The sequence below is a fragment of the Apis laboriosa genome, unplaced genomic scaffold (assembly GCF_014066325.1).
Source record: "Apis laboriosa isolate Shangri-la unplaced genomic scaffold, ASM1406632v1 scaffold58_cov148, whole genome shotgun sequence".
In the NCBI taxonomy this organism is placed as follows: Eukaryota; Metazoa; Arthropoda; class Insecta; order Hymenoptera; family Apidae; genus Apis; species Apis laboriosa.
The window spans coordinates 935,553-963,093 of NW_025223827.1; the positions used below are offsets into that span (position 1 = coordinate 935,553).

The window sequence follows — 27,541 nt, forward strand, 5'->3', positions numbered from 1 at the left end:
TTCAAATTGTTATTACATTTTGGAATTGCCTACATTTTTCTACATAATAGTTTCATATATATTAATTTTATTGATTATTTATAATTATTTCACTTTAAATATTTATATTTATGAAATAAATTTGTATACATATTTAATTATAATAAAATATTTATTATTTTTTTTTTATTTAATAACTATTCACTTCTTTATTATATATATTATAATATTAAATGAACATTTATAATCATTTAAATTCATTTAAAATTATATATAAACATTCAGATGATTTTTTTCTAAAAATTGTGTAAAATGATTAAAATTCATATGCACATAATTCAATTTTTCAGTTTTTTTATTTTATATGTGATAAAAATATAATAAAATTTTTAATTCAATAAAATAATAATAATTAATTCAATAATATAATAAAATTTTTAATTCAATAAAATTTTTAGTCAATAAACTAAAAAAAAATTTGTCATCTATATAAAATTATTTATATATTATTATTATATTATTTATATTTATATATATTGAATATAGCTGGATTTTACTAAATTTTCGAAAAATTTAGAAATTATTTTTGATTATTTGATATTATTATCTTGTAAAACTTTTTTTAGATTTTTTTTATTTTTAATATTATGTATCTTATTTATAATTTTTATTTTTTTTTATATAAATTCATTTTATATATATTAATATCAGGATATAGAGATAAAAGCATTTAAAGAATTTTAAGACAGTTATACAATAGTCAATTCTTAACTACATATGAATACATTTAGGATCATTTCAGCAACAAAATTAAAAATTGTTCAAAATAAATATTTTTTCGCACTGATTTTTAGATTATTTTTCAATATATTTTTATTATGTCATTAATAAATTAATAAATACTAAATTTTCAAAATTTTAAAATTTTCAACAATTTTAATTATTTCAATTCGATTTTTCTATTCAATTTTTATTCTTTTTTTTTTATAAATAAATAAAATATAATAATAATAATAATAATTATTATTATTATTATTATTATTATATATATAATATAAAATATAATAATAAAAGCAAGAAATAACATATTTACATATGAAATACATATAGAGATACATATAGAGAAACAAGAGATACATAGATATCTCACAGAAGAACAGAAATATTTATTTATTAAAATTTACATATATATTTTATTGGAGTTGAAAAGATTAAAATAAGTATAACTATGAACTATAACTATAAATGAAAAAATTAAGTAATAATTATTTTATATCATATTTTATTTAATTCAAAAAAATTCAAATAATATTTTGTTTTATTAAATTCATTTAACTAATTGAATTTAACAATTAACACAAAAATTGCTAAATTTATTGAGATAAAAAACAAGTGGAAAACTATAGAATATAGAAAGTAATAATATATATGAATATATCTTAAATTTATTTAACAAAAGAATCATTGAATATAATAATGATTAAAATTTATTCTAAGAAAAACAAATTTAAATTCACAAATTTAACAATAAGATACTATGAATTTTTTATGTAATAAAATATTATTGGAATATATTATATTTTTTAAATTAAGAAAGAAAATAAAAAATAAAAAGTGAATATCTAACAAATAATCTGTAAAAGAACAAGGTAATTCATATATAAATGAATAAAAATAAATGAAAATCTGTGAACATTAATGAATTAATCTTAGATCATATATAAGTACTTATAAATACAATTTATGTATAAAAATCCACAGTTAAATTGAAATAAAGATAATAGGAAAAATATAATGGCTAATTATATTTATGATTAAAAGATAATTTAAAATGATATTGTATTAGATATATACTACAAGTAGAACATAATTTTATTAGTTCTTATTAGCTAATTTTATTAATTATTATTAGAAAGAATTTATAGTTTGAAAAGTATAAGTTCAAAAGTTTGAATGTATATTTTTTTGAAAATTATAATAATTCGGATTGCTGTAAATTCATAATTTTCGAAATATTAACAAAAATTATTGATATTAGTTTATATATGATTTAGATTATAGAATTTTCTATACATTTATATCGTTCAGCGTTCGTATCGTAACAGCATTTGCGTTAGTATGCACCATTTATTTATTATAAAATTTTTATAAACATTATGATGAATAACATCCAAAATATATAACGAATGAACTAATATTATCATATCATTATTATCAATATCTATCTATAATAAACTTGGGCATTACACAGATCCTTTTTTTGTAGAATACAAAAATATACAACACAAATCGAAATTATATAATAAATATTTATATAATATATAATGTGATATAAAATATCAAATATGTAAAACTGATACCACTATCATTGTAATTTCGGTCATTGTAATTTTGATCATTATAATTTTAGTTGTACGAAAGTTTTTTTATTTATTTTATTTTTTACTCCGCAGATCCGAAAAAATCCGATAGAATGTCCAAACTTTTTAGAATAGATACTAACATTGATAATATTAGCTTACCATTATCAGAATTGTTGAATGAAGATAATATATTAACGTGATGCGATGCTTTACTTTGACTTGGAGAAAGGAATACATCTAGTGATGTATTCATAATGTATCTGTCTATAGTACTAGCAATGGGATAATATGATATGATATATTCTTTTTATGTGGAAATTTATTAAACAGAAATTGAGTCATTTTTATAATAAAAAAGTGTATAGGATATTGCTTCCGTTCGATAATTCTGCTGATTATATATTTTAAATGTTATTATATATATTAAATGTTATTTTAAATATATATATATTTAAAATTTTAAATGTTAAATATATTAAATGATTATTAGAATATGTTAGGATATATTATAAAAACAATATAAGCGACGATTCTAATGATATTATATAATGATATACATAAGATATTATATAAACATACATAAGTAAAATTCAATGTAATAGCAACAATTTTAATTGATATCAAGAAAACTATAAATTAACAACAAATGAAATAATGTTTATATTTATATTTCATATTTGGCTGTGAATTATATTTTAATAATTATTAATAATAATAAAATATGTTATATGTTTATATAAAGAATTTTAAAAACAATAAAATAAAAGTGATGTTCTAAGATCTAAATAAAAAATATATTTTGCTAAATTGAAAAATTTTACATTCATTGCAATATATTATCTAGATATCCATTATTCTTATTTATTTTTTTTAATTAAAATATATTATAAGAAAATAATTATAAATTGAATATTATCAGTATTTTAATTAAAATTTAATTTTTTTTTAAATTATAATTTTCAAGATATATGTCATGAAACGAAATGAAATGCATTAAAAAGTAAAATAAAAGTTAAAGATAATATAATAAAATATATATTTTAGACATAATAATGATTGCATTTCGTAAATATTTATGTACTATTATTTTGAAAGTAAAAAATTTTCCATTACATATCTTCATATGATATCATATAGATGATTCTTGCCAATTATTATAGTCATGTATGAATATATATGATTTTGAAAATAATACAGGCAAATATATATGTAACAATTCTAATACCAATATCTTAAACTAATAACTGAAATTGCAATTTATTACAATATTTATAAATTATTTAGCAAATTTATGTTATTTATATTAATTATTATATTAAAATATTTTATTTCGTTAGTATCAATTTTTATTAAAAATAATAGATGTAATATACTATAAAATATATTAGAAATTTAGTAAATTTAATTTTTATTACTATATAGTTAAATTTATTATAAAATTAATTTGTTAAAATTATAAATTTATTTGTTAAATAATTAAGTTATAATAAATTTAAGTAAAGTATTTGTTTCATAATTTAAAAATGTAAGCAATAATAAATTTATTATTCAAAACTACTAACGAGAGAATTTCATTCTCTTTAGAAATTATCAGACTTCTCTATAAATAATTTTAAACAAAAATAACTAAAAGTAACTAGTGAAATGCTCAATAGATTAAACGAACGTAAAACTTTACTTTAAATTATATAGTTCATGTTACGTTGTTCCTAAATATATATCTGAATAACCTTCTTTTGAACGTAGCTTTGCCACGTGTATGTATCGTTCTTAGATTTTAAAATAAAGATAAAAATCGTATTTCATCAAATATTTAGTTATTACTTTTTATGTATTTATAATCAAAATGCCTCCTAAATTTGATCCTAATGAAATTAAGAAAGGTATATTTTTAATTTTTTATATAATTTTCTATATAATGTTAAAAAAAAACAAAATTTCTTAATGTGTACATTTATTTCAATAGTTTATTTGCGATGCGTTGGAGGTGAAGTAGGAGCAACTTCATCTTTAGCTCCGAAAATTGGCCCTCTTGGTTTGGTGAGTTTATATTTTATAAGTATATATTATTTAAAAATGATACATATTTTTTTTGATATACATATTTACATATATATACATATATACATATTTTTTTTAATATTTGACTCAACATAAAATATTTATAAAATGTTTTATTTTTATAGTCTCCAAAAAAAGTTGGTGATGATATTGCTAAAGCTACCAGTGATTGGAAGGGTTTAAAAATTACTGTACAATTGACAATTCAGAACAGACAAGCTACAATTTCAGTAGTTCCATCTGCTGCATCATTAATTATTAAATCATTGAAAGAACCTCCAAGAGATCGCAAAAGGCAGAAAAATATCAAGCACAATGGAAATTTATCATTTGATGATATTGTTTCTATTGCTCGATCAATGAGACCAAGATCTATGTCAAAATATCTTAGTGGTACTGTTAAGGAAATATTAGGAACTTGTCAATCAGTTGGATGTACAGTTGAAGGTAGACCACCACGAGATCTCATTGAAGAGATTAATGGTGGAAAACTTCAAGTACCAGATGAGTAATATGGTAAGTTAAAGCTCTCGGCTAATATTTTCAGCATTATTTCTTTTTATGAATTTAATTAATTTATTGTATTGTCAAAATGATAAAAAAGTAATTCTGTGATGAAAATATATGCTTTGAGCTTTTGGTAGGGGTTAGAATCCCATCCACCTGATTAGCTGTAAATCTGCAAGCAATCAAGGATATTGCTACTGAGGAGAAAACCTCAATAAAAAATCGTTATTTAAAACATTGATTTTTATGTATATTCATTTAGAAATAATACACTAAAAAAAGACATATGTTATTATATTAATAATAACTTTCTTCTTTTCATTTAAACATTCGATAAACAAAATAAAATATATTGACCAAAAGACCAAAAGATTAATTGAATTATTTAAATTGAGTGAATAATCATATTTATAATATCATATATATAAATTTTTGATAATAAAGTGCTAAATTCATTATAAAATATTTAAATAATTTTATTTTTTAATAAAATATATATAATATATGCATATTAAAATATATTAAACTGAAATAACTGATAGCAATTTGGACAAATTAGGCAAAATATAATAAATTTGATAGTCAAAATTTTAATATACAATATATAATATTCTACATGTATTATTATATATATAATATTTTAATTGTAAAAATTTTACATTTTTACTGTTTCAGATTTTTCATAAGGAGTAAAAATAAAACATTTTTAATATTAAAGTGTTATACTTTTATGTATATTCCCTTCTTTTAACAAATTAAAAAATTAAAATTATTTAATCATGAAAAATGAATATTTAATTTTATATAATTTTATATTAATATTATAATTTATAATATTATATTTATATTAATATTATATCTAATATAATATAATATAATATTGTTATTAAATATTAACTAAATTAGTTTTTTAAATATATTAATAATAGTATTATATAATTAATGTATAATTATATAGTTTTATTTGTAAATCATATATTAGAAATAATTCTAATTCTTGTGTTGTGTTTAAAAGATTAATATTTATTTTTATTTATAAAATTTCATAGTTTATCATCATATCAAGTCTAATATTTTTCTTTTATAAATTATTTTTTTTAACATTTTTATTGCATAAATTAGAATTATATGAAATTATATAAGAAAATTTTAAAACTTATTAACTAATGCAGTTACTTGATTGTATTATTAAAATAGATATATTTAATTTATAAAATTAATATACAAAATTGTAAATATAATTAATTTTCTTATATAAAAATTATTCTATCATATATAAGAAAATATTAAAGATATTCTACATATTCAATTAGTATATTAAGTGTATTTATTTTTAATAAATTTTTGAAGATATATTATAAAAACAAAATTATTTATATATTTTTTTATATATGTTTTAATAAAATTAATTGAATGAAAATAATAATGGAAAAAAATTTAATATCATGTTTTCATAATAAAATTAACAATTTATTCTCCTAAGACATATCCTCGTCCCCAATTATGACCACCAAATGTATTTCTAGTATGTTGAGTCTGCGATCTTTGTATAGGTACAGATCCAAACCATCTAATATTACCTCTTTGAGGTGGAAAATAAAATTCAAGAATTTTTGGAGTATTCAAAAGCTCAAGTCCACCAAGTTCTTGAGGATATTTAAATTTTAAAAATACATAAAGATGTCCCACTAAAATACCAAAAAGTTCCATCATACCACCTCCAGATATAATAAGATTAAACGCAAACAATACCCATGGGAAATATATTGCTTTAAATGATGTACCTGTTATAGAAACATAAAATTAATAGATTAAATTAAAAATAAAAAAATATTCAAATTTAATAGTTTTATTTATAAAAAGATATATTTACCAAACCAGAAATTAACAGTAGCATCTTTATTTAATTGACACCAAACATATAATATGCTAAGTACCATAGGATCCATAAGAAAATGAAATTCACCAATAAGTCCTATAATAACGCAGCACATCCAATTAAATAAGAGTAAAAAACAATAATCTGCTGGCCTTCCATCATATTCTCCACGTTCTAACCTCAGCGAATAATTATATAAGAAATAACAATTAATCAAAAAATGAAAGCCTGTACTTGGATTAAGAGGATAGAAAAAAACACTGGTTGCTGCTCTCCAAATTTCAAAATTGTTTATGAAGCGGTCATTTATAAGTATTAGTGAGGTCGGATTTATTAGTCCGAATCTTCCTACTAATGTACAAACTACTGTACATAGTAGCCAATATCTTGTGAAAATTGGTAAAGAATTAAACCAATTTCTCACATCCGACATTTTTGTAACTCTTATATTAATACTACAATTAATATATTATTTATGCACATAAATAAGTACAATTCACTGACAATGTATGACGTGTATTATTTAGTGACTATGTAGATTAGGTTAGAACACAATACATAAAAATAACAAATATGGTGTTGTAAAATATATTCTATTCTATTTTTTATATATTCTATTATATTTTTTTCTTTAAATATTTTTATAATAATATTTAAAAATGAAACAATATAACAAAAAACATCAAAAGATATTTTAATAAAAAATAAATATATAAAAAATCGTACAAAGAAAATTTTATATAATTTTTAATATTTCTACATTAATATATATAATTGTATATAACTAATTATGATATATCCTTAATTAAAAATTGATTTAAAAAAACATTTTATTTCCTATTATTTGTGAATTTATAAATAACATATATATATATATATATATATATATACACATTATAATACATATATATTAATATATTTCGCGATTATCACAAAAATCTTTTTATGTTATTATTTAAATTCTAATAAATTCTAATAAAAATTTCTTTTATGAAATTCTGATTTTTTATTAAAAATTATATTTAGAAATAATTGCCATAGCTAAAAAGTACTTAATGTAAACATAGAAAAAATATATTTTTACATTTTCTGACACAAAATATTTTTAAATTCTATTAAATTATAATTATGGAATTATCAAAATTCTATATCATAAATAATATATAAATAGATTATACAAAATTGTTTTATTAATATAACATTTCTTCAGAGATCAATAACAAAATAAACAACGATTATAAGATGTACATATATTGATGTAATTTATAAATAGCAGTGCATGAAAAATATATTACTTACATGAAATAATTATATGTTTTGATTTGCATTATCCCTTTTCTTGATAATATCATATAACATTTTATAATATTTAAAATAATTACAAATTTTATTTTGTTTCATTACAAAGTATAATGTAAACCATTTGTTTTATATTTTAAATACATAATAATAATTAAATTCTCATTTTAATATATCATAAATGCAAAAATGTGAAAATTTTTTGTTAAAGAATTATCATAAATGTCAAACCATACTTCCTCTTTTATTTACACATGATAGTCAGACACACACACAGGCACACGCATATATTAATATCAGTCATCAGTTCTTTTAACTTTTCGTTGCCTAGGGCTTTGTCTAGGAGTTCTAGGAGATTTATCTATAAAAAAAACATTTTTAAAAAAAAATATGTTATTTTAAATTTAATTTTTCAAATATATAATACTTACTAATTCTATTTAATGTTTCTTTTGGTAACCAATCATAATCTACATTATTAGGATTGGAAGTACCCATTTCAACAGGTGTTTTACGAGTACTAGAAGATCGAGATTTACGGCCAAGAGATGAAAGAAGTTGTTGCCCTCCTACAAGGGTTAATATTACACATGCTGCCAGAAAGACATATAAGAAAATTGTTTCTCCATCAAGACCATCATCCAATTCTATTATTTGCACAGTTTCATTGTAGACAGCTTCATTGAAACTAATACCATTCTGTAAAATTATAGATTCAGTAATTTTTTGAACAAATATTTTTGATAATAAATATATATTATAATTATATTATATTATAATATTACATACAGCATCTCTATAATTCAAATTAATATTAAAGCCAAAAGGCCTTCCAGCAAGATTTTCTGATGGAATAAATGAATATGCTAATGTTGCTTCGTGTTTTGGTTTTACAATCTTGTTGTATATAACAGTTGAAAAATTTTGAATATAAAAATTAAAATTCATTGCATAACGAAAAGAGGCATCTACAGATTCAAGAACAAAATCAGATTCTCCTTTATTGGTGAAACCAACAAGAAATTCAACTAAATTTCCAGCTGGTAATTCTAAAAAAGTAAATGAAATATTAACTTCTAATTTTATAAATAAAAAAATATACTCTGATTGATATGATTTCAAAAGATTTATATATATACCTAATGTTGATAATCCATTGTAAACTGGTTTAGTAAATAATATAGTTGTATCTGCATCAGATGAAGCAGTAGTTATTTCATCTTCTGGTTCTTCATCTGTTATTATAGAATTATCTTCTCCTTCAATATCTACAATATCATCTATATTTTCATCTTCTTGAGTATAAACTATAATGAAAAATATGCATTCGTTGTATAATTATTTATATACAATTGTTTATACAAATTGTATAAACAAATATAAATATAAATTTAAACATTAATATAATCAATATAATTATAAAAAAATATATTACAAAATATGTTTATATATGTTTATATGTATAATGTTTATATATAAATTTATTATGAAAAATATTACTTTAAATTTATTAATTGATATTAAAAAAATTGTGCTAATTGTATGTTTAATATAAATTACATATAGAAGAAAAAAATAAAAACGAAAAAAAATATAATTTTTCCATATGTTTTTCAAATATGTTACAATGTTTTAAATATAAATTGTAAAATAAATATTAATTAACATTTCATTATTATTTATTACCTCTATTCATTGTAAAAGTAATTGTTGAAATGAAAACTAATAAAAAAATGTTAAACTTCTTCATTTCGTTCCGTTGTTCTAAAATTAATTTTTCTGTTATAAAAATCGATTTATCCCAGTTCTTGAACACTCACTTCAAAGCAACATTCAACTACGCTGCTTCAAAATAACAGTACCGGCTACCATCTCTGCAACGTGGAAGGACAGCAACGCAATCGTCAATCCTACAACGTGGAACATTAACGTAACGTTGGCATTAAGTAAAGAATATCAAACGTCAAAAATGATTTTGTCTTACCAACATGATAAATTTAATTACTAATTGCTCTTTTAAAATATTATATGATTTTCTATAGTGGAAATTTAAACGCGCCACATATGAATTCTACAACAAGATATATGAAACAATGAATATAGTAGTTTAATAGGATTTATTAAAAATTGTCATTATTATTTATATATTTTAATTTATTAAATAAACATTTATTTTTATCTAGAAGAGAAAATATAGTTGAGATATAAAATATTTATTAAAAAAAAAGTAAATAAAACAATATGAAATATCAATTAAATTATATAAAATTATTAATTTAAATTTATTATTAACAAAGCATATTAACATCATATGAATATCAAATATAAAAATATTATGAATATAAAAAATTTTAAAAATTGTTATTTAAAATCGTGTGAGTTTGAATGAATTTTATTTTAATTAGTATTTAAATTTTAATTATAACCATGAGTAGTAGTTTAGTTTTTCTCAAGGATAACAATAATTATAATTTTCGAGCTACACAACGATGTATATATGACGTCATTTTCTTTTCTTTATAGTAGAGAATTCTTCCAGCAATTTTGTTTAATAACCTTAAAATTACTATTTTTATGCAGTTTCTAGAGATTCATAATACTATTTATTATTTATTTAGTCTATTATTCTATTATTTATTTGTATTTATTTTATCTCTACTTTAACTCAAAAAAACTTTTAATTTTCCAAGTATCTTAAAGTATGGAACAATGATGTTTAAAAAAATTTTAACATTATGTACATCAAGTGGTTCGCCTTTAACAACGTGTAGGTTTTAATTATTATAATTAAATTTATAAATTTATGATTTTATATTTGTTTTATAAAATAATATATTTTAAAATATATTTTATTTTCACATAATTTCATGAAATCATTTGAAGAAAAATACCTTTTACATAGATATTTCATCAACATCAAAGGTTATATCTCGAACTCTTTCGGAACAAGATATAGATGTTTTGGAAAAATGGGATTTATTAAGTGCTGTTTGTTTGGAACGTCATCCAATAATTACAAAACCGATGTTAGATATAGAAGCAAGATATCAAAAAATGTTACAATATATAGAATTTGAAAATAGTATGATATCTGATTTTGAAATGCAAAAACAGAAGGAAAAAAATAAAAAAAAATTATCTGCATCTGAGAGTATGACTTCTGCTCAAACAATGCAAGACTTTGAAGATTTTTGGGAAGAAGAACTTACTAAGTTTAAATTTGCATCAAGAATTAATGGTATGAGTTTTAATGATTTTAAATAATTTAATCATATTTCTTATATCTAACTTACTTAAATTATAGAAAATGAAGAGGACAATACCATTGTATCATTGAAACGAAAATTAGATAAAAATTTAGTATTATTAGTAGAACAAAAAATTGGTACTTCTAACTTTTGGATTCCTCCACAAAGTAAAAGAAAACATGGAGAAAGTATGATACAAGTAAGAACTATATGTATTTTATTTATTTTTTCTTTTTTCTCTTATAATATAATTACCAATATTTATTTGTTATTTCAGACTGCACATAGAACATTACAAGAACTATGTGGAAATAACATAAAAGTAAAATTTTATGGCAATGCACCAATTGGATTTTATCAATATAAATATCCTAAAAATATACAGGAAAAAGGTCAAAATGGGGCAAAAATTTTCTATTTCTTAGCAAAATATATAAGTGGAGATATTTCTTCTAATGTAAGACATTGTTGGTTAGATAGAAAAGAACTTAAAAAAACCACACATCCTGATGTTTATAAAAGTTTGTCTAAATTCTTATTACCTGATTAAATCATTATAAAATATAAAATACAAAGTTTTAGAATATATATATAGAATGTGTAGAATTATCAATTATGTATTTCTCTTTATACAATAAATGAAATATTTAAATGATTTTTAATTTTGTAATATTGAAATCTTCTTTTTTATATAAGTGCATTTTAAACACAATTAAAAATATAAGAAATAGAAAAATAGATATAATAGATAACAAATTTAATAAATAAATAAATATTTATTTTTTTGAAACAGAAATTTAAAAATATATAAATCAGAAAAAATATTACAATTTTCCACATCTTTTTCTTCCTGTATATTTTGAGTCTTCTCGTACTTTCTTTCCTTGTTTTCGACGTCTTTCTTTCTTTTCCATAATCCAATTTCTGCTATTTTTTAAAGATTTATTTTTGGTCTTTTTTATTTGTTCTCTAAAAAAATAAGAATTATAAGCAAGACTAAAATAAAAAAAAAGAAAAAAATGGATAAGATTTCATTTAACATGAATTAAAGCAATTTAGAACTTAACCTTCTAGATATATAAGATACAACTGACTCAGCATCATTAACACCTAAAGCTGGTGGAAGAATAGAAAATCCATTTATCATTAATACCAGGAAATATTTTTTTGCTTTGGTACTATTTGGAAAATCAACAACTACACCCCCATAAAAACCTGCTTTTGTTGCTTGTGTTGTAATTAATTCAATTTGTTCGCTATTTTCAGGATAAAATTGAAACACAGCTCTAGCTGATCTTGATAAGCATGAAAATAATGTAGAGAAAAATTTGTATAATCGTTTTGAAGGATTATGAGTACTTTTATCTGCGTTACATAACCATTGTAATGCAGAAATGCTTATTGCTCCATCAAAACTTCCTGCTTTAAATGGCATTCCTTGACCCATATCTCCTAAAATTAAATCTCCATCCACTTCTCTTTCTAAAGCTATTTCTATAAAATATTTGTATTAAAAATAATTAAAGTTATATGAAATATAATTTATTAAAACATATTCTACATATACTTGCCAAGCATTGCATGAGATATATCAATTCCTATCCATATATGTCCATATTTCTCAATTACATTGCCACTTAATCCTGAACCACAACCAATATCTAAGAGTAAAATACTTTTATCATGTGGTAGTAAAAGAAGTTCTAGAGCACGTTTACACATTTGCTCTTGTATATCTATCATGCGAGAACTATAAAAAGTAAATTTATATTTGTTTAAAATAGAATATAAAAAGATATAATTATGAAAAAAAGTATTAAAAATCTTACTTTTGAGTATATTTTCGAGCTTCGGATTCATCGTAAAACTACAATAAAAATAAAACACTTTCACAAAATTCATAACATAACCAATTTAAAATTTATTCTTACCAATTCAGGTGGAGCTAAATGTTCTGGACGTTTCGACATTTTATCTTTATTATAATAAGTATAGATCAGATTTTAATTAAAACATATGCAGAATTGCTGAAGAATTATTTATTATTATTATAGTTATGTCGATATCAACAACTTCAATTCAGCAAGAATTTCCACTGGAAATAATTGGTGAAAATTAGAAAGCGGGGAGAAGAAATAATGAGAAATATCCAGTTGTTAAACATAGACTATATGATATTCCTATTACCAACTAAATATAATTTAATTTTTCTGTTATGAATTTCAAAACGAAGAAGATATATAGTGACTTATTATCTTCATTGCTATGATACATTAATGCTTTTCATAAAAACTTGTTGCAACTTTGCAAGCCTTTTTTATTGGAATTTTTGAATTATATAATTTATAATACATTGAATTTATTTTAATTTTGCTGTTTTCTAATTTCAGTTTCAAAATGAATAATAGGGATTTTAAAAATTTGGAAAATAAATATTTGATATTTTTGTTAATATAATTTAAAATTTATAATAATAGTAATAAATATAGATAATAATGATAGATAAAACAAGTGTTTTGAATATTGAAGATAAAAACAATTAATATTTATTATATTTAATTACCCATTTATAAGTTTTAAAATTTGTTTTGAAATTATAAATATTTGCAGATTTTTACAAATGCTTTTAAAAAGCAATATAAAAGTAATATAAAAGCAATATAAAAGTAAAAAAATTGTTGTCTGTTTTTTGAATATTTTATATTTTTAATTTTGTTTTGATTGTTGAATAATAATTTTTTTATGTAATAAATGACTTATATAAAAATAATATGAATAATAAAGAAAATCTATTTTCTTTAAAATCTATTGTTATTAGTTTCAAAAAATTCCATAAAAAAAAGTATGGATAAATTCAGTTGAAAATTTTGAAAAATAAATATAAAAATAAAATTTTATATTAATATTCAAAAATTTTATTATCATAATTTATATTCATTAAATTTTATTATTATTAGTGAAAATATTAAAAAATTATTGTTCAATGAGATTATTCAATTTTCATATTCATTACAGTTTTTAATAGCAAAAATAGCTTTGGATAGGACTAAACTTACTAGAATATATTATATAAGCTTATTAAAATATATTAATTAAATATAAAACAAAATTTTATAGAGAAATAGGCTTGAATAAATGATAAATGTTGCTGATAAATTTGATAAAAAAATTGATAAATTTTATTTTTTCGGAATTAAAAAAAAATTGTTACAATTAAGAATAAATAAATTTTGATATTAATATAATTGAAAATCTTAAAAAGAAATAGATTTTACGTTTAATATTACCACATTCCAACGCAAAGATTCCAATGCAATAGAAATATATTTTTCAATCATAATATAAATAAAAATAAAATTTAGAAATAAATTAAAAACAAAAACAATAAATATAATTATAAGACTATCAATTTCAAAAATAAAAACTGTCACACAAAAAAAAATAAAAATGTTAGAATCTTATTATTTAATTTTAACATATATAAAAAACAAATAATATCAAAAAGATTAATTGGTATTTTATTTTCTAAAGCAAATTACACAAAACAAAATGATTATTAAAAAACAAATTTATAAATCGTATATATTATATATTATTATATTGCAAATTTTTTTATACTTGTATTTATTTATATATTTACGTTTTATATTTATTTATATTAAAGTTTTCTATTATATATTATTTTATATTATATTATGTGTATTTTTATAACAAATATTTTTATTTCTTTATTATTTTGTTTTTTCTTTTATATTTGATCAATATTACATATATTTTGGTTCATTTCATTCATTCAATAAAAACATATTTTTAAAATGTCTCTAAGTATTATATTATATTATTTTATATTAAATCTATAGCCATAGTGAGATTTCGTATCATTTTCATCAAGTATCACATCATATTATATAATTATCTAATCTAGTAATGAAAATAATGTTATATCATTATTTTCTTCGTACAGAAATTGTTGAAAAAGAATTGAGTTTAGTACTATATTATAATACTACTATTTAGTAATATTGAAAGTGAAGAATTCGTATTTGATAATTTTAAATTAATATATTAACTTCTATATTGTGATAATATAAAATATTGTATACAGTTATTTGACAATAATGCGATATTTACTTTTTTTTAAAACACAAAAGTCATTAGTGTCATAAGATCTATTCTACTTTTTTCTTAAATCTGATAATGCCAGTTGCACTTTCTAGTCCCTATTTAATTAGTTTCAGTCAGATTTTATATATTTAAAATACAGACTTATAATGATTCGAGAAATTGTAAACATAAGTTGGTGTCCTTGATGTGCTAATCCATTTTGTTTCATTGAAATGCGCGCATATTCAAAATAAAATTTTGAATTTTCGCTATTTAATACTTTTTATTTTCAAATCTATTTCGAAATTTAAAGAATCTCAGTTCAATTATCAATCTCAGTTAAATCTTGATATCAACTTTTTTTTTTGATCACATACTTTTTCAATTTTTTTCTCGAAATCTATTTATACAGGATCAATATTGAGTTAAATTCCATTTTGTACATTGCTTTTTTTCTCCAGTTTCATACTCATAAATTGAAGATGAAAAAAAATTATCGTTGCATAAGGATACATATATATATATAAGTGAAAAATGCATATGATTAAGAAATCGAAATAAAACGTGCATCGAAAGAATATGATAAGAATCTTAAGAAAATTTAAATTTTCCACGCGGCGCATAAATAGAGACGCAAAACAAAATATATCATGAAAAACTTTTCAAAGATCATATGCCTCAAAATAGTTAATTTGATATGGTTAAATAATAAATTTTAGATAAATTCATTAATTGACATGTTTTCAATTTTACTTGATTACTCATCGAATAAATAATATATGCTTTGTATACTTTATATCCATTTAGCCAATGTCAAAAGATTATCCTTATTATATTTCAATATCAATATTATAAAAATCAGATTTACAAATAGATATTAATATTATTAATTATTAAAACATTATAACATTATAATTATTAAAACTAAATTCAATATGATAACTCGAGTTAACTCTGTATAACCTGTACAAAATTTTAGTTGTAACAAAGCGATAATTAATAAATTCAATAAATAAAAATTAATTAAATTAGATTATTCATTTATAAAAAGTAATAATGTTTTTTATTAATAGATATTAAAAAGAAACAGATATAAGTAATAAAATAATTTTTATAATAATTATTTAAATCTGTTTTCATATTTTTAAAATTCTTGATATAAGTTTTGTCATCAAAATTGATATAAGATTTATTAAGTTATATTAATAAATTGACATTAAAAGTATGTTAAAATCTATACTAACACTTACATTAAATCTACATTAAAATATATCAAGTGATGGCAAAATATATCAAGTTCTATTATATCTTTCATAAACATTTACTGTACTTTATTGTACAATCATATTTTTTGAAATTCCCATATTATAAATGTTACAGAATTTTTTAAAAGAAAATATATTAAAAAAGACATTAAAAGTATGTTAAAATCTATACTAATACTTACATTAAATCTATATTAAAATATATCAAGTCTTGATGGCAAAATATATCAAGTTCTATTATATCTTTCATAAACATTTACTGCACTTTATTGTACAATCATATTTTTTGAAATTCCCATATTATAAATGTTACAAAATTTTTTAAAAGAAAATATATTAGAAAAATATGACAATAATAGAGCAGTATCAAATGTAATTATATATTATATACATATATGTTATATATATGTTATACATATATGTTATATGTATATAACATAGCTATTACATAGTAAAATGATATAAGATTTGTATTATTAAAATTTATCTACTTTTTTACTTTTTTACTAAAAATTTTATTTTTTATTTTCAAACAGAAGTAACTATTGCTATTATTCATTAATAATGGATTTACATACATAATTTAATTACATTACATATTTAAAAATTATGTTTATATTAATTTCATATATTTATATTATATTATTAGAATAATATAAATTTATGACATATAAACATGAAATGTCAAATATCAAAATTACAAGAGTAATACATATCTAAATCAGCAAAATTAAAATATAAATATGTTTATACACAAAAATGTTACAATATTATATATATATATATATATATAATATATTAATATATACATTTATATAACATTATATAATATATATATATATTATATATATATACATTATATACATTAATATATATATATAAGTAATATATACATTATATATATATATATATATATATTAATATATACAATATATGATAAAAAACATTATATATATTATACTAATAATATGCTTTTTATTTATAGAATAATTGAGCGTATTAGTTTTTAATTTTAAATTAGCCTTTATAAAATGATTACATTCTTCTCCCATATGTATAGTATGTATAAATTATTTTTCTTTTTTTTATAATTAATATCATTTATTATTAGATTTTTATTAAAATTTTAATATTAATATTAATGCGTTTTGTTTAATTTTTTTTATTAACTCGTGTTAAGGCACAAGATGTGAATTAAATATTGTTGAATATTATTTGAATAACAATGCTTGAATACACAATTTGTTCTGAATACTATGTGATTATGCAAAAAAAGATTACAAAGAACAGAAATAATAAAAAATAAAACAATTATTTAAAAAATTAAGGCAAAACAGTTTACATAGAACAAAAATAATAAAGCAATATTAATAAAGCAAAATTGAGAATTGTAATTTTAATCTAATTTTTATTTACTACATATATTGTAGAAAAAATACATAATTATAAATAATATTGTGCATATACTATTATTATAAAAATATTTTTATAATTAAAATATTTAAAAAATTTTTAAACAAAAAATTTTGTAATAAATTTGACATTTAAAATACAGATTGTAACATTAATTTGTCGTTAAAATTTCATATAAAATTTAACAATCGATTAACGACGATGTAAATGGATATATAAATTTTGTAAACATTTAGTGCTTCTAACCAAATTGATTACTCTAATATTATCTACAATGAAAATAAAAAAGTTATTAAGAGTTTATATTTGAAATTATAATAGAATTATTTATTATTTATTATTATTAATTATATAAGTTTAATACACTTAAAATTATAATTCTACAATTTGTATATTATTTTATTTCATATTATTAGATAAAAATATTAAATCATGTATATATGTTATTTCTATATATACAAATCGCTATGTATATAATTTTATTATAATAAATATTGCATATTTATTGCAGTAATGACATAATTCAAAAATTTTTTAAGAAAAAATGTTTTAGGTAGAATTTTAAAAATTTGAATTGTTATAAAAACACAAAAATATTATATCAAAATGCAAATTCGAAATTTTTGGAAATTTATTTACAAGATTTCATCAATAAAAAGTATGAATAACAATAGTTGGTTATATTAATAATTCGAAAGAAATTGCAAATTTTGAGTTACATATTTTTAAGTGTGTGATGTATTATTGTTTTATTTATATTTCAAAATTTTTTTTATTTATCTCTTTAATTTAAATTATTAATTTATATTATTAAATAAAAATAATATAATATTCTTGCAATAATGATATTCTATATCATTATTATTATCATCTGTATTATATGTATTAATTTTTCGAACAATATCGTAAAATTAATTATTTAAATAAGTATTTAAAATATCAAATATAATACATGTAAAATAATACAATTTTTAAAATATTTCTCTACTCTTAAACTACTCTAATAATATTTTCTGAAAATATTTTTTTCACAAAGTAAATTTATAAAATTAATTCATAAAAATTATTTTTTGATTTTATATTATTCTTTATGAAAAATAATATGTGATATTAATGTAAATATTTTCGATGTTATATTGTATAAAATAGAGAATATATTTTTTTAATATATTTACTGTTTTTTTGTATTTTTTCTGTTAAGTAAAATATTAAAATGATAATAAATTTATTGCATAAAAATTTTCTGATCTATTATTGTATAATAATTTTATAAACATAAAAATAGAAGAAAATTCGCTAAATGAAATAATGGAATAATATTATATGAAATATAAAATATCGAAATTGAAAAACTGTTGACTAGTCATATTGTTGTAGTTTTAGATACGAATATAATCAATTTCATATAATTGTTAAAAAACATTATTCTGTAATTATGTATTGTATGGAAATGTATAGATATAGTTATATTTAATGTACGCATGAGTAAATAGAATCAGATAACCTCAGAGATGCAATTTCTATAAAGTATGGAAGGGATGGAAACCTATAGATGAGATGAAATGTTGAAAGTGGAACCTTAGTAGTTGATGGTAGACAGTTGGTAATTGCGGGTAGGTAGAAAAAATTATGAAGTATAATCACTTAAAGTTACTTATAATAAACTACAGGTTATTACAATAAATTGCAGAAAATTCTCTAACTTGTTATGGAGTTACGCGAAATGAATCGTACTTTTGACAGTGCAGAAGAAACTATAGAACTTTTATCGCCATCTCATCGTGATAACATGGAAATTGAAAGTTATTTTATCGGATACGCTACTCAAAAAGATATAATAAATCGCAATCGATGTCCTGCTAGTCGCCGTTTACTTAGTCAAACGGCTCACTTAGCGGATTTTAATCTTACTAATGATAATCAAAAGGTAACATATCACATGTTTTTTTTTTTCATTTGCTATTTTTTACATAACAAGTTATTTTTTACATACAATATATATATATATATATATAATTAAATTATATTAAATATATATACATATATATTTAATTAATTTATAATAAATTAAATATATATATATATATAATTAAATTATATTAAATATATATACATATATATTTAATTAATTTATAATAAATTAAATATATATATACATATATATTTAATTAATTTATAATAAATTAAATATACATATATATTTGAAAATTTCCATAAATTATTATTCGTTTATATTGTAATAAATATTATAATAATTATATATATAATATAATCATTGTCAATTATAAAACTCGTTATTTTCAATGGAAAAATATAATAATTGGAAATATTTAATTGAAAATATAAATTAAATTATTAAATTAAATATATATAGCATATTAAATCTCATCAAAGTTTAATGAGAATTTCGTATTCTCATTGTTATATGTTCTAATGTAAGTATAATTGTATCTTTCATTTTAACAATAATTTCAATTTTTAACAATAATTTTATTATATAAATATTCTATAATTTATTAATTTAAATATTAATTATTGTTAATCAAATATATTGATAATCAAATTATCATTACAATTACATTATTAAAATTACATGAATAGGAAGAAATAACACGGAAAATATAACAATTATTTAATTATATATAATTTAAATCAAAACGAAGTAAAAATATATATTAGAGGATTTCAAAAATCATAATGTATTTTTTTTATTGATATTTTAGGATATTGGTATTAGTATGATTCATACTTCGAATGCAAATTGGCCGCCTTCTAGAAAAAGAGAAGAAGCAAAAGCATTGGAAAATCTTCGAAAAAGAGTGGAACAATCAAAATTGTACAAAACAAATCGAATTTCAGATACTTGTGGATCAATTTCTGTTTCTTCGGTTTTGAATAATGATCAAATTCAACAGCTTGGTAATCGACCGAAATTATTAAAAAAGGTGAGAGAATGAAATTTTCTAACAATTTAGATTGAATGCTTAGAAGTTAATGAAGAACAAAATGAACAAGTAATTATTCTCTCAAAACATATCTTTTTATTGGCCCTACTCTTTTTTGTCGATATTACATAGATCCTGAGTAATAAACCAATGAGTATCGCACATGATAGTAACGATTTGGAGACTAAATGGCGAGATAGCGAATTTATAACAGAATGTTTATGTTGGCATAATGTTTATCGGCAAAGACATAATGCACCACCTTTAACAATATTGCCTCAGGTAAAAATAATATTTGAATGTATAAGAGAAATAAGATAAAAAAAAAAAGAAAAGAAAAATTGATATTATTTTTTGTCATTATTATAAGAAAAAAATTAAAAACAAAAATAGAAAATAAAAAATGTTATATGCACATATCTGTGTTATAAATATATAATAAAATCAATTATTAATAATATAAAATTGAATTTTTTTTTCAGTTGTGTGAATACGCGCAAACATGGGCCAATCATTTAGCGCATACAAACACATTTTATTATAGAAATAATCGAGAAGTAGGACAAAATCTATATTGTCGGCCTGGTGGTGCTATTCCTTCTGATGTAACTGGACAAGATGTTACATCGTATTGGTATTCAGCGGTAAAGCAATATGATTTTTTAAAGGAACCAGATATTCTTCATGCTAATGTAAATGCAGGTATTTTCTTAAATATTGTAATTATAATATAAATTAATTATAATTAAATTAATATAAATAGTTACAATGATTAATATCTATCATAAATTTTTTATCACAGGTCATTTTACGCAATTAATTTGGACAAATAGTCGTTACTTTGGAGTTGGAAAAGCTCGCAGTAGAAGCGGAAAAATCATCGTAGTAGCTAACTATCAACCAGTTGGTAATATATCTGGTCAGTTTCAAAATAATGTATTACCTCCTTTACCTGAAAACGTAAATATCGCTTTATCATCTCAACGACAACCATTTCCAAAAATTTTTCGCGAACATTATGTTGCATCCGATTTACCACCTCTAGCATCATCTTCGATACCGCTTTCGGATAGGATATCAACAGATAGCAATAGTTCTTCCATTAGTTCTACGCAATAATATAGACGTCCAAATTGTTTCTTTTGCGTTTGTACACGTGGATGGGATGGGCGATAATCAAATTTAATAATTTAATATCTTCTTTTTCTTATTGTATTCAACTTAATTAAAATAGTAAAAATTTATAACATAATAACAAATACGAAGCAGTAGAGAACTAAAATATGTTTGCAAAAATACAAAATATCTATGAAATAGAATAAAATATATATAAATTTAAATTAATAATTATTTTTATTTTATTTTTATTTTAATTTTATCGTTTATATTTATTTATCTGTTCATTTATTCGAGAAATGAAAAGAAAATAATGATAAAATATATAATGATAAAAAAAGAAAAAAGTCTTAAATTGTTTTTTTTAATTTTATTTTAAGACTAGCATGCAGCATTAGGCATATATGAGTGCCTAAATATCTTGACTGATTCATATAAAAATTGGAAAAATCTGATATTTGATAAATATCAATAGTGGCAAATAAAAAAAAAAATAATTATTTAGAAAATGGACTTATTTTTGAATATATTGTATAAATTTACAGAATAAAAAATAACTTTTTCTTATATATATAACTGCTCGGTTTTCTTTTTTAAAATATTTTCCAAAAAAATTGCTATTATTTTATATAGCATTTTGTGTCTATAAATATATGTCCATAACAATGTGTGTTGTCATGCGCGTAAGCATGTTATTTTTATTAATATAAACATATAAACATGCAGCAGCAGATAATTATATATAATAATCAGAAAATTATTTTTTGATGAATTGTGATAAATTTAAAATATCTTAACTTCATTTTATAACAACTTTGGATATTTAGCGGAAATTGTTATTATTGTTAGTATCCATAAAAAAATTTGAAAATAAAATATGGAAATAAAATATAAAACAAATGAAATTATAATAATTAAAGTTATAATAATATTAACATTATATTTAGTAATTATCTTTATAACTTAAGAGTTGTTTTATATTTTATTTTTTTAAATAAGTTTCAAGGATTTGTAGAATGTTCAAGTTTGAATAGAAATTACTATTAAGAATAATTATATTAATTTACGCATTATATATTTTGGTCTCAGTCGTAATTTATTACAAATAATTGATAAGTAACAATCATAAGCTTATATGTTATCATTAATATATGTTTATAGATGAAATTTTATATAAAATAATATTTTTTTTGTAATTACCTTGAAACCGATCAATTATATGGGATATAGGAAATTGTTTAAAATGCGAATTTTTACATATTCAAAAATCATTGAAATTAAAAATGGTTCAAATAATTTTCTAAATAATTATCCCAAAAATTGATTAGTAATTATATATAATTTATAAGTAATTTTTTGTATATTCTATGTATCATTATCAAATTTTAATAATTTTCTTATCAATATGTGAATATGTGAATATGTGATAATATTAGCTTATGCATCAACGAAAAATAATATATTATTCATTTGCAACGATTTTCATTTTTAATTTATAATTTATGGAAATTATAATAAATAAATAAATAAGATATTGAAAGTTATAAATTTCGAGTTGAACAAAGTACGAAATATATACGCTTATTAAATATTGCTCATTAAATTTGTTCAATTCGAAAATCTTCTTTTCGTGACAATATATGTATACATGAGAATATGTATATAGAGAATATGTATAACGTGTTAAAAAATGAAAATGCTTTAAAAATATTTATGAGTAAAATAAAGAATTATCTCAATTTAATAGTTAAATCTTTTTTAAGTAATAAATAATATTTTTTAATGATCTTTATATTTTTATTATATTTTTATATTTCATTTTGTGTAATGTATTCATTTTATAAAGTATCCTATAAGTACAAATAGCATTAAAAAAATTTTACGATCCAAAATAAGATGAAAAAAAATAATGTAAGAAATAATTAATGAAATTGTATTAAAATTATTATTTTCGAGAAAAATATATTTAAAAATCATGCATCTGATTAATTTTTTATTAAATAGAATTGATTACTATTCTATATGTGAAAATAAAAATTATGATTAAAATTATGAAATAAAATTTTTTTGTTTTAAAAATTTTCAATCTAGATTTTCTCAAAAATTAATAATTCAATTTTATTTCCATCTTATTTTAAGCATAGATTCTTTCTGATTTTGTTAATACTATAAATTATGGAACAACTTATGTATAGTATATTATTGATGGATGATTGTTATATTATTAAGATGAAAACATATAAATTTATTTAAAATTTATTGAGATCAATTTATTGTTTGATTTGTTAAATCTTATAAAAGTACGTATTTTTTCATTGACATTGAGTTTCGTAAAGTAATATATATTTTTTAATTATCTTCGTTTTTAATATTATATATATATGCAATACAGTATACATATATAAAAATGCAATATATATAAATACAATAAATCTTATATTGTAAATCAGTTCTATCCATCAATGCGCTATATTTCTATAATATTAACAATATCATATGTTTTTCCAATAATTATAAAATTGAGAATCGTTCAATGAAATAAAAATTATATATATATGCATGTACACTAAATTATAGGTTGATATAAATTTTTAATAATTGTATACAATGTGTTTATATATTCGTGAAATATTTTTGAAGGATTGATTTTAGAAACCAAAACAAATACAAAAATTAGTATATAAAAATATTGATTAAAATTTATTTATTAAATGATAAATAAATTGAAATTTGTATTAGAAAACAGATAAAGACAAAAATAGAGTGAAATAACTCAATCTTAATCATCTTATTTTTGTTTCATCTTTAATCTTAAATTGTTTATGATTTATTAAATAAATCTTAATCAAAATTTTTGTATACTAAGTTCTGCATTTATTTTGATCTCTTTCCATATGAAAACTAAATATATTCCATGAATATATTAATATATTAATATTACATGTTTATTTTAAAATATTACATATTACATATTTTTGACAAAATTTTTTCTTTTGAATTAAAAAGTTACTTTATAATCAATATTCATTGGGTTGTTTCGTTTATATATATTATATACATATTATATAAAATTTTTTTAAATAAATATAAATTAATATTTTTCGAAAAAGTTATGTTTGTAAATTTTTTTTTAATATATTATATTATATTATGTATATATATTATATAAATATTCGAATAATTATTCAGAATAGGAGTTCTCACCAATTTTAATAATTTTTATATATGTTGCAAAAATCAACATTTTGAACTTTTTCTTTTATCATTCAGCTTAAATTTTCAATATTATTTGCAAAAAAAAATTGTTACTATTATCTAGAATTTTATATATATATATATATATATATCTTTAACATTCATAAATATAAATTTCCTTATAAATGTAAATACGCGGATTCGCGAAATACAAAAATAAAATATAAAATAATTCTTGGGCGTTAAAAATATAATAAATATCAACATTATTCTTGTAATTTTATATCAATATCGTTGTAATTTTTTGTAATTTCAATCACCCAAAGATTTTTTATATTTTATTTTTACATATTTAACATAATCTATAAATAAGTATATTTTTGATCGATCCATTATATATTATATATTATATTTGCATATATTAATTTATATATTCGGTATATATTTTTAGCAACAATAAATAAATGGTAATTGTAGGCAGCCATAGTAAAAAAAAAATTTTATATAACAATAGCAATTTTTTTTTCAAATTTAAAAAATTAAGATTGAATAGCAAAAAATTATTTACAATGTTTTGCAACATATTCAAAAATCATGAAAATCGATAAAGATTTCTTTCTATTTTGAATAATTATTTATAATTTTTTTGAATATATACTTATATAATGAAAAACATACCTAATTGCTTGATCTAATATTTTCATGCAAAAAATAATTAATTAACAATATTAAATAATATTATAATATTTAAGCATACTAATTTATATTTAAATATTAATGAATTGAATTAAAAAAAATAGATATTTTAGAGAAAATAAAAAAAAAGAAATATATATGAAAATATAATATATGAAATTCATGCACTGATAATGAATAACAAAATGGAGAACATTATGTTGCATATCAGTATGAACAAGTAAACATTGCATTGTTACATACAAAATTTGACTTTAAGGTATGTAACGAGATCAATCAGTTGTATTTGTCAGTTTTTATCATCACATTAAAAAAAAAAAAAAAAAATAGATTTCTATTGAAATCTAAAAAATTTGATATGAATGTAATGAAGTAATGACATAGGTAATGGATAATATCATTGGATAATATGCAATAATAATATATTAAATAATAATATATTATATAAATAAATAAATAATATTTTCTTTTAACTAGTATTCAGATTTGGCTTATTGAAATTATCAATCAAACAATATTATTCGAATTTAAAAAGAATATTTATTTTTATGTATATCATATTACAATATCAATGATATAATACACTGTAATTTTCGGTTTATACCGAATCATAAGTAATCGTATCAAAACAAATATGATTCATCGATATGTTGTAATGGTAAAACATGAATGATATATAGAATAATATATAGAAATATATAGATATTATAAAGATATAAGTAAACAATTGATAATGATGGCAAAAGAATAAAAAACAATAGATCGGTTTATATTTACATTTTCTATCAAATTTTTGTTTCGCACATGGTGAAATATGCTTATCCATTAATGTATAACGATTATATGTGCAACTCACAAACTCACTTTAAATATTTATATAAGTACTATTATATACTATATATCAAAAGCTTATGTTCTCATATGGTTCTCATGAATTTTTTTTAACCATTTTATTATAATATTGTATATATATAAAAACAAAAGAAAATATAGTTCGTAGTCTCGATGATTTTGAAAAAAATTAGAACAAATTAATTTGAGTAATTTAAACAATACGCGTTTTTGGTTCAATTTTATCGAATTGGTAATAATCAAAAGCAGCGTTCTGTTCATATATTATTTTTATATTTTTTTTACATATCTTTCAAATATATGAATTGACCGATTTACAAGTTATAAATCGATTATAACAGTTTATTTTACGAACGAATTGATCATTTATTGAATCAATTGTTTTATTCTTAAGAAATTTTTAATGTATGTCTTTATATAATAAAATAAAAGAATTAGCATTAAAAGAAGTAAACAAATATGTGTACATATATGTGTGGATGATGTCGGTAAACATAAAAAATCGCGTGAATATTTCTTTTGGTTATTATATTAATTTTTTAAAATTTTTTTTCAAGATCGTTGAGATCATACTGCTTTCTTTATTTTTTTTCATTATATTAAAAATACGGTTAAAAAG

General features: G+C 19.2%; 6 protein-coding genes across 6 annotated transcripts; 3 read left to right on the forward strand and 3 right to left on the reverse strand.

The window, feature by feature from the left end:
* The first annotated feature begins 4,069 nt into the window (after positions 1 to 4,069).
* LOC122717756 (60S ribosomal protein L12) lies at positions 4,070 to 5,627 on the forward strand. The gene is made up of 4 exons (XM_043942137.1): positions 4,070 to 4,225; positions 4,309 to 4,382; positions 4,529 to 4,919; positions 5,586 to 5,627. The coding sequence occupies exons 1-3, from the start codon at positions 4,189 to 4,191 to the stop codon at positions 4,913 to 4,915; spliced, it is 498 nt and encodes a 165-aa protein (XP_043798072.1). The 5' UTR covers positions 4,070 to 4,188; the 3' UTR covers positions 4,916 to 4,919; positions 5,586 to 5,627.
* A 505-nt stretch (positions 5,628 to 6,132) lies between these two features.
* On the reverse strand, positions 6,133 to 7,322 carry LOC122717778 (derlin-1). Its single transcript, XM_043942170.1, has 2 exons — positions 6,784 to 7,322; positions 6,133 to 6,694 (listed from the first exon to the last, which is right to left on the reverse strand). The coding sequence occupies exons 1-2, from the start codon at positions 7,220 to 7,222 to the stop codon at positions 6,381 to 6,383; spliced, it is 753 nt and encodes a 250-aa protein (XP_043798105.1). The 5' UTR covers positions 7,223 to 7,322; the 3' UTR covers positions 6,133 to 6,380.
* Positions 7,323 to 8,176: 854 nt separating this feature from the next.
* Positions 8,177 to 9,990, reverse strand: LOC122717776 (translocon-associated protein subunit alpha). The gene is made up of 5 exons (XM_043942168.1): positions 9,775 to 9,990; positions 9,228 to 9,395; positions 8,878 to 9,137; positions 8,520 to 8,787; positions 8,177 to 8,449 (listed from the first exon to the last, which is right to left on the reverse strand). The coding sequence occupies exons 1-5, from the start codon at positions 9,836 to 9,838 to the stop codon at positions 8,385 to 8,387; spliced, it is 825 nt and encodes a 274-aa protein (XP_043798103.1). The 5' UTR covers positions 9,839 to 9,990; the 3' UTR covers positions 8,177 to 8,384.
* A 661-nt stretch (positions 9,991 to 10,651) lies between these two features.
* Positions 10,652 to 11,992, forward strand: LOC122717781 (39S ribosomal protein L46, mitochondrial). Its single transcript, XM_043942173.1, has 4 exons — positions 10,652 to 10,855; positions 10,991 to 11,326; positions 11,393 to 11,535; positions 11,614 to 11,992. Exons 1-4 carry the CDS (start codon positions 10,798 to 10,800, stop codon positions 11,884 to 11,886), a joined length of 810 nt encoding a protein of 269 aa, XP_043798108.1. The 5' UTR covers positions 10,652 to 10,797; the 3' UTR covers positions 11,887 to 11,992.
* Positions 11,993 to 12,092: 100 nt separating this feature from the next.
* On the reverse strand, positions 12,093 to 13,473 carry LOC122717767 (probable 18S rRNA (guanine-N(7))-methyltransferase). Its single transcript, XM_043942153.1, has 5 exons — positions 13,268 to 13,473; positions 13,166 to 13,203; positions 12,908 to 13,086; positions 12,404 to 12,830; positions 12,093 to 12,305 (listed from the first exon to the last, which is right to left on the reverse strand). Exons 1-5 carry the CDS (start codon positions 13,304 to 13,306, stop codon positions 12,161 to 12,163), a joined length of 828 nt encoding a protein of 275 aa, XP_043798088.1. The 5' UTR covers positions 13,307 to 13,473; the 3' UTR covers positions 12,093 to 12,160.
* A 6,009-nt stretch (positions 13,474 to 19,482) lies between these two features.
* On the forward strand, positions 19,483 to 23,012 carry LOC122717777. The gene is made up of 6 exons (XM_043942169.1): positions 19,483 to 19,731; positions 19,809 to 20,045; positions 20,842 to 21,063; positions 21,196 to 21,345; positions 21,546 to 21,765; positions 21,866 to 23,012. Exons 2-6 carry the CDS (start codon positions 19,827 to 19,829, stop codon positions 22,180 to 22,182), a joined length of 1,128 nt encoding a protein of 375 aa, XP_043798104.1. The 5' UTR covers positions 19,483 to 19,731; positions 19,809 to 19,826; the 3' UTR covers positions 22,183 to 23,012.
* The last annotated feature ends 4,529 nt before the right edge of the window (positions 23,013 to 27,541 follow it).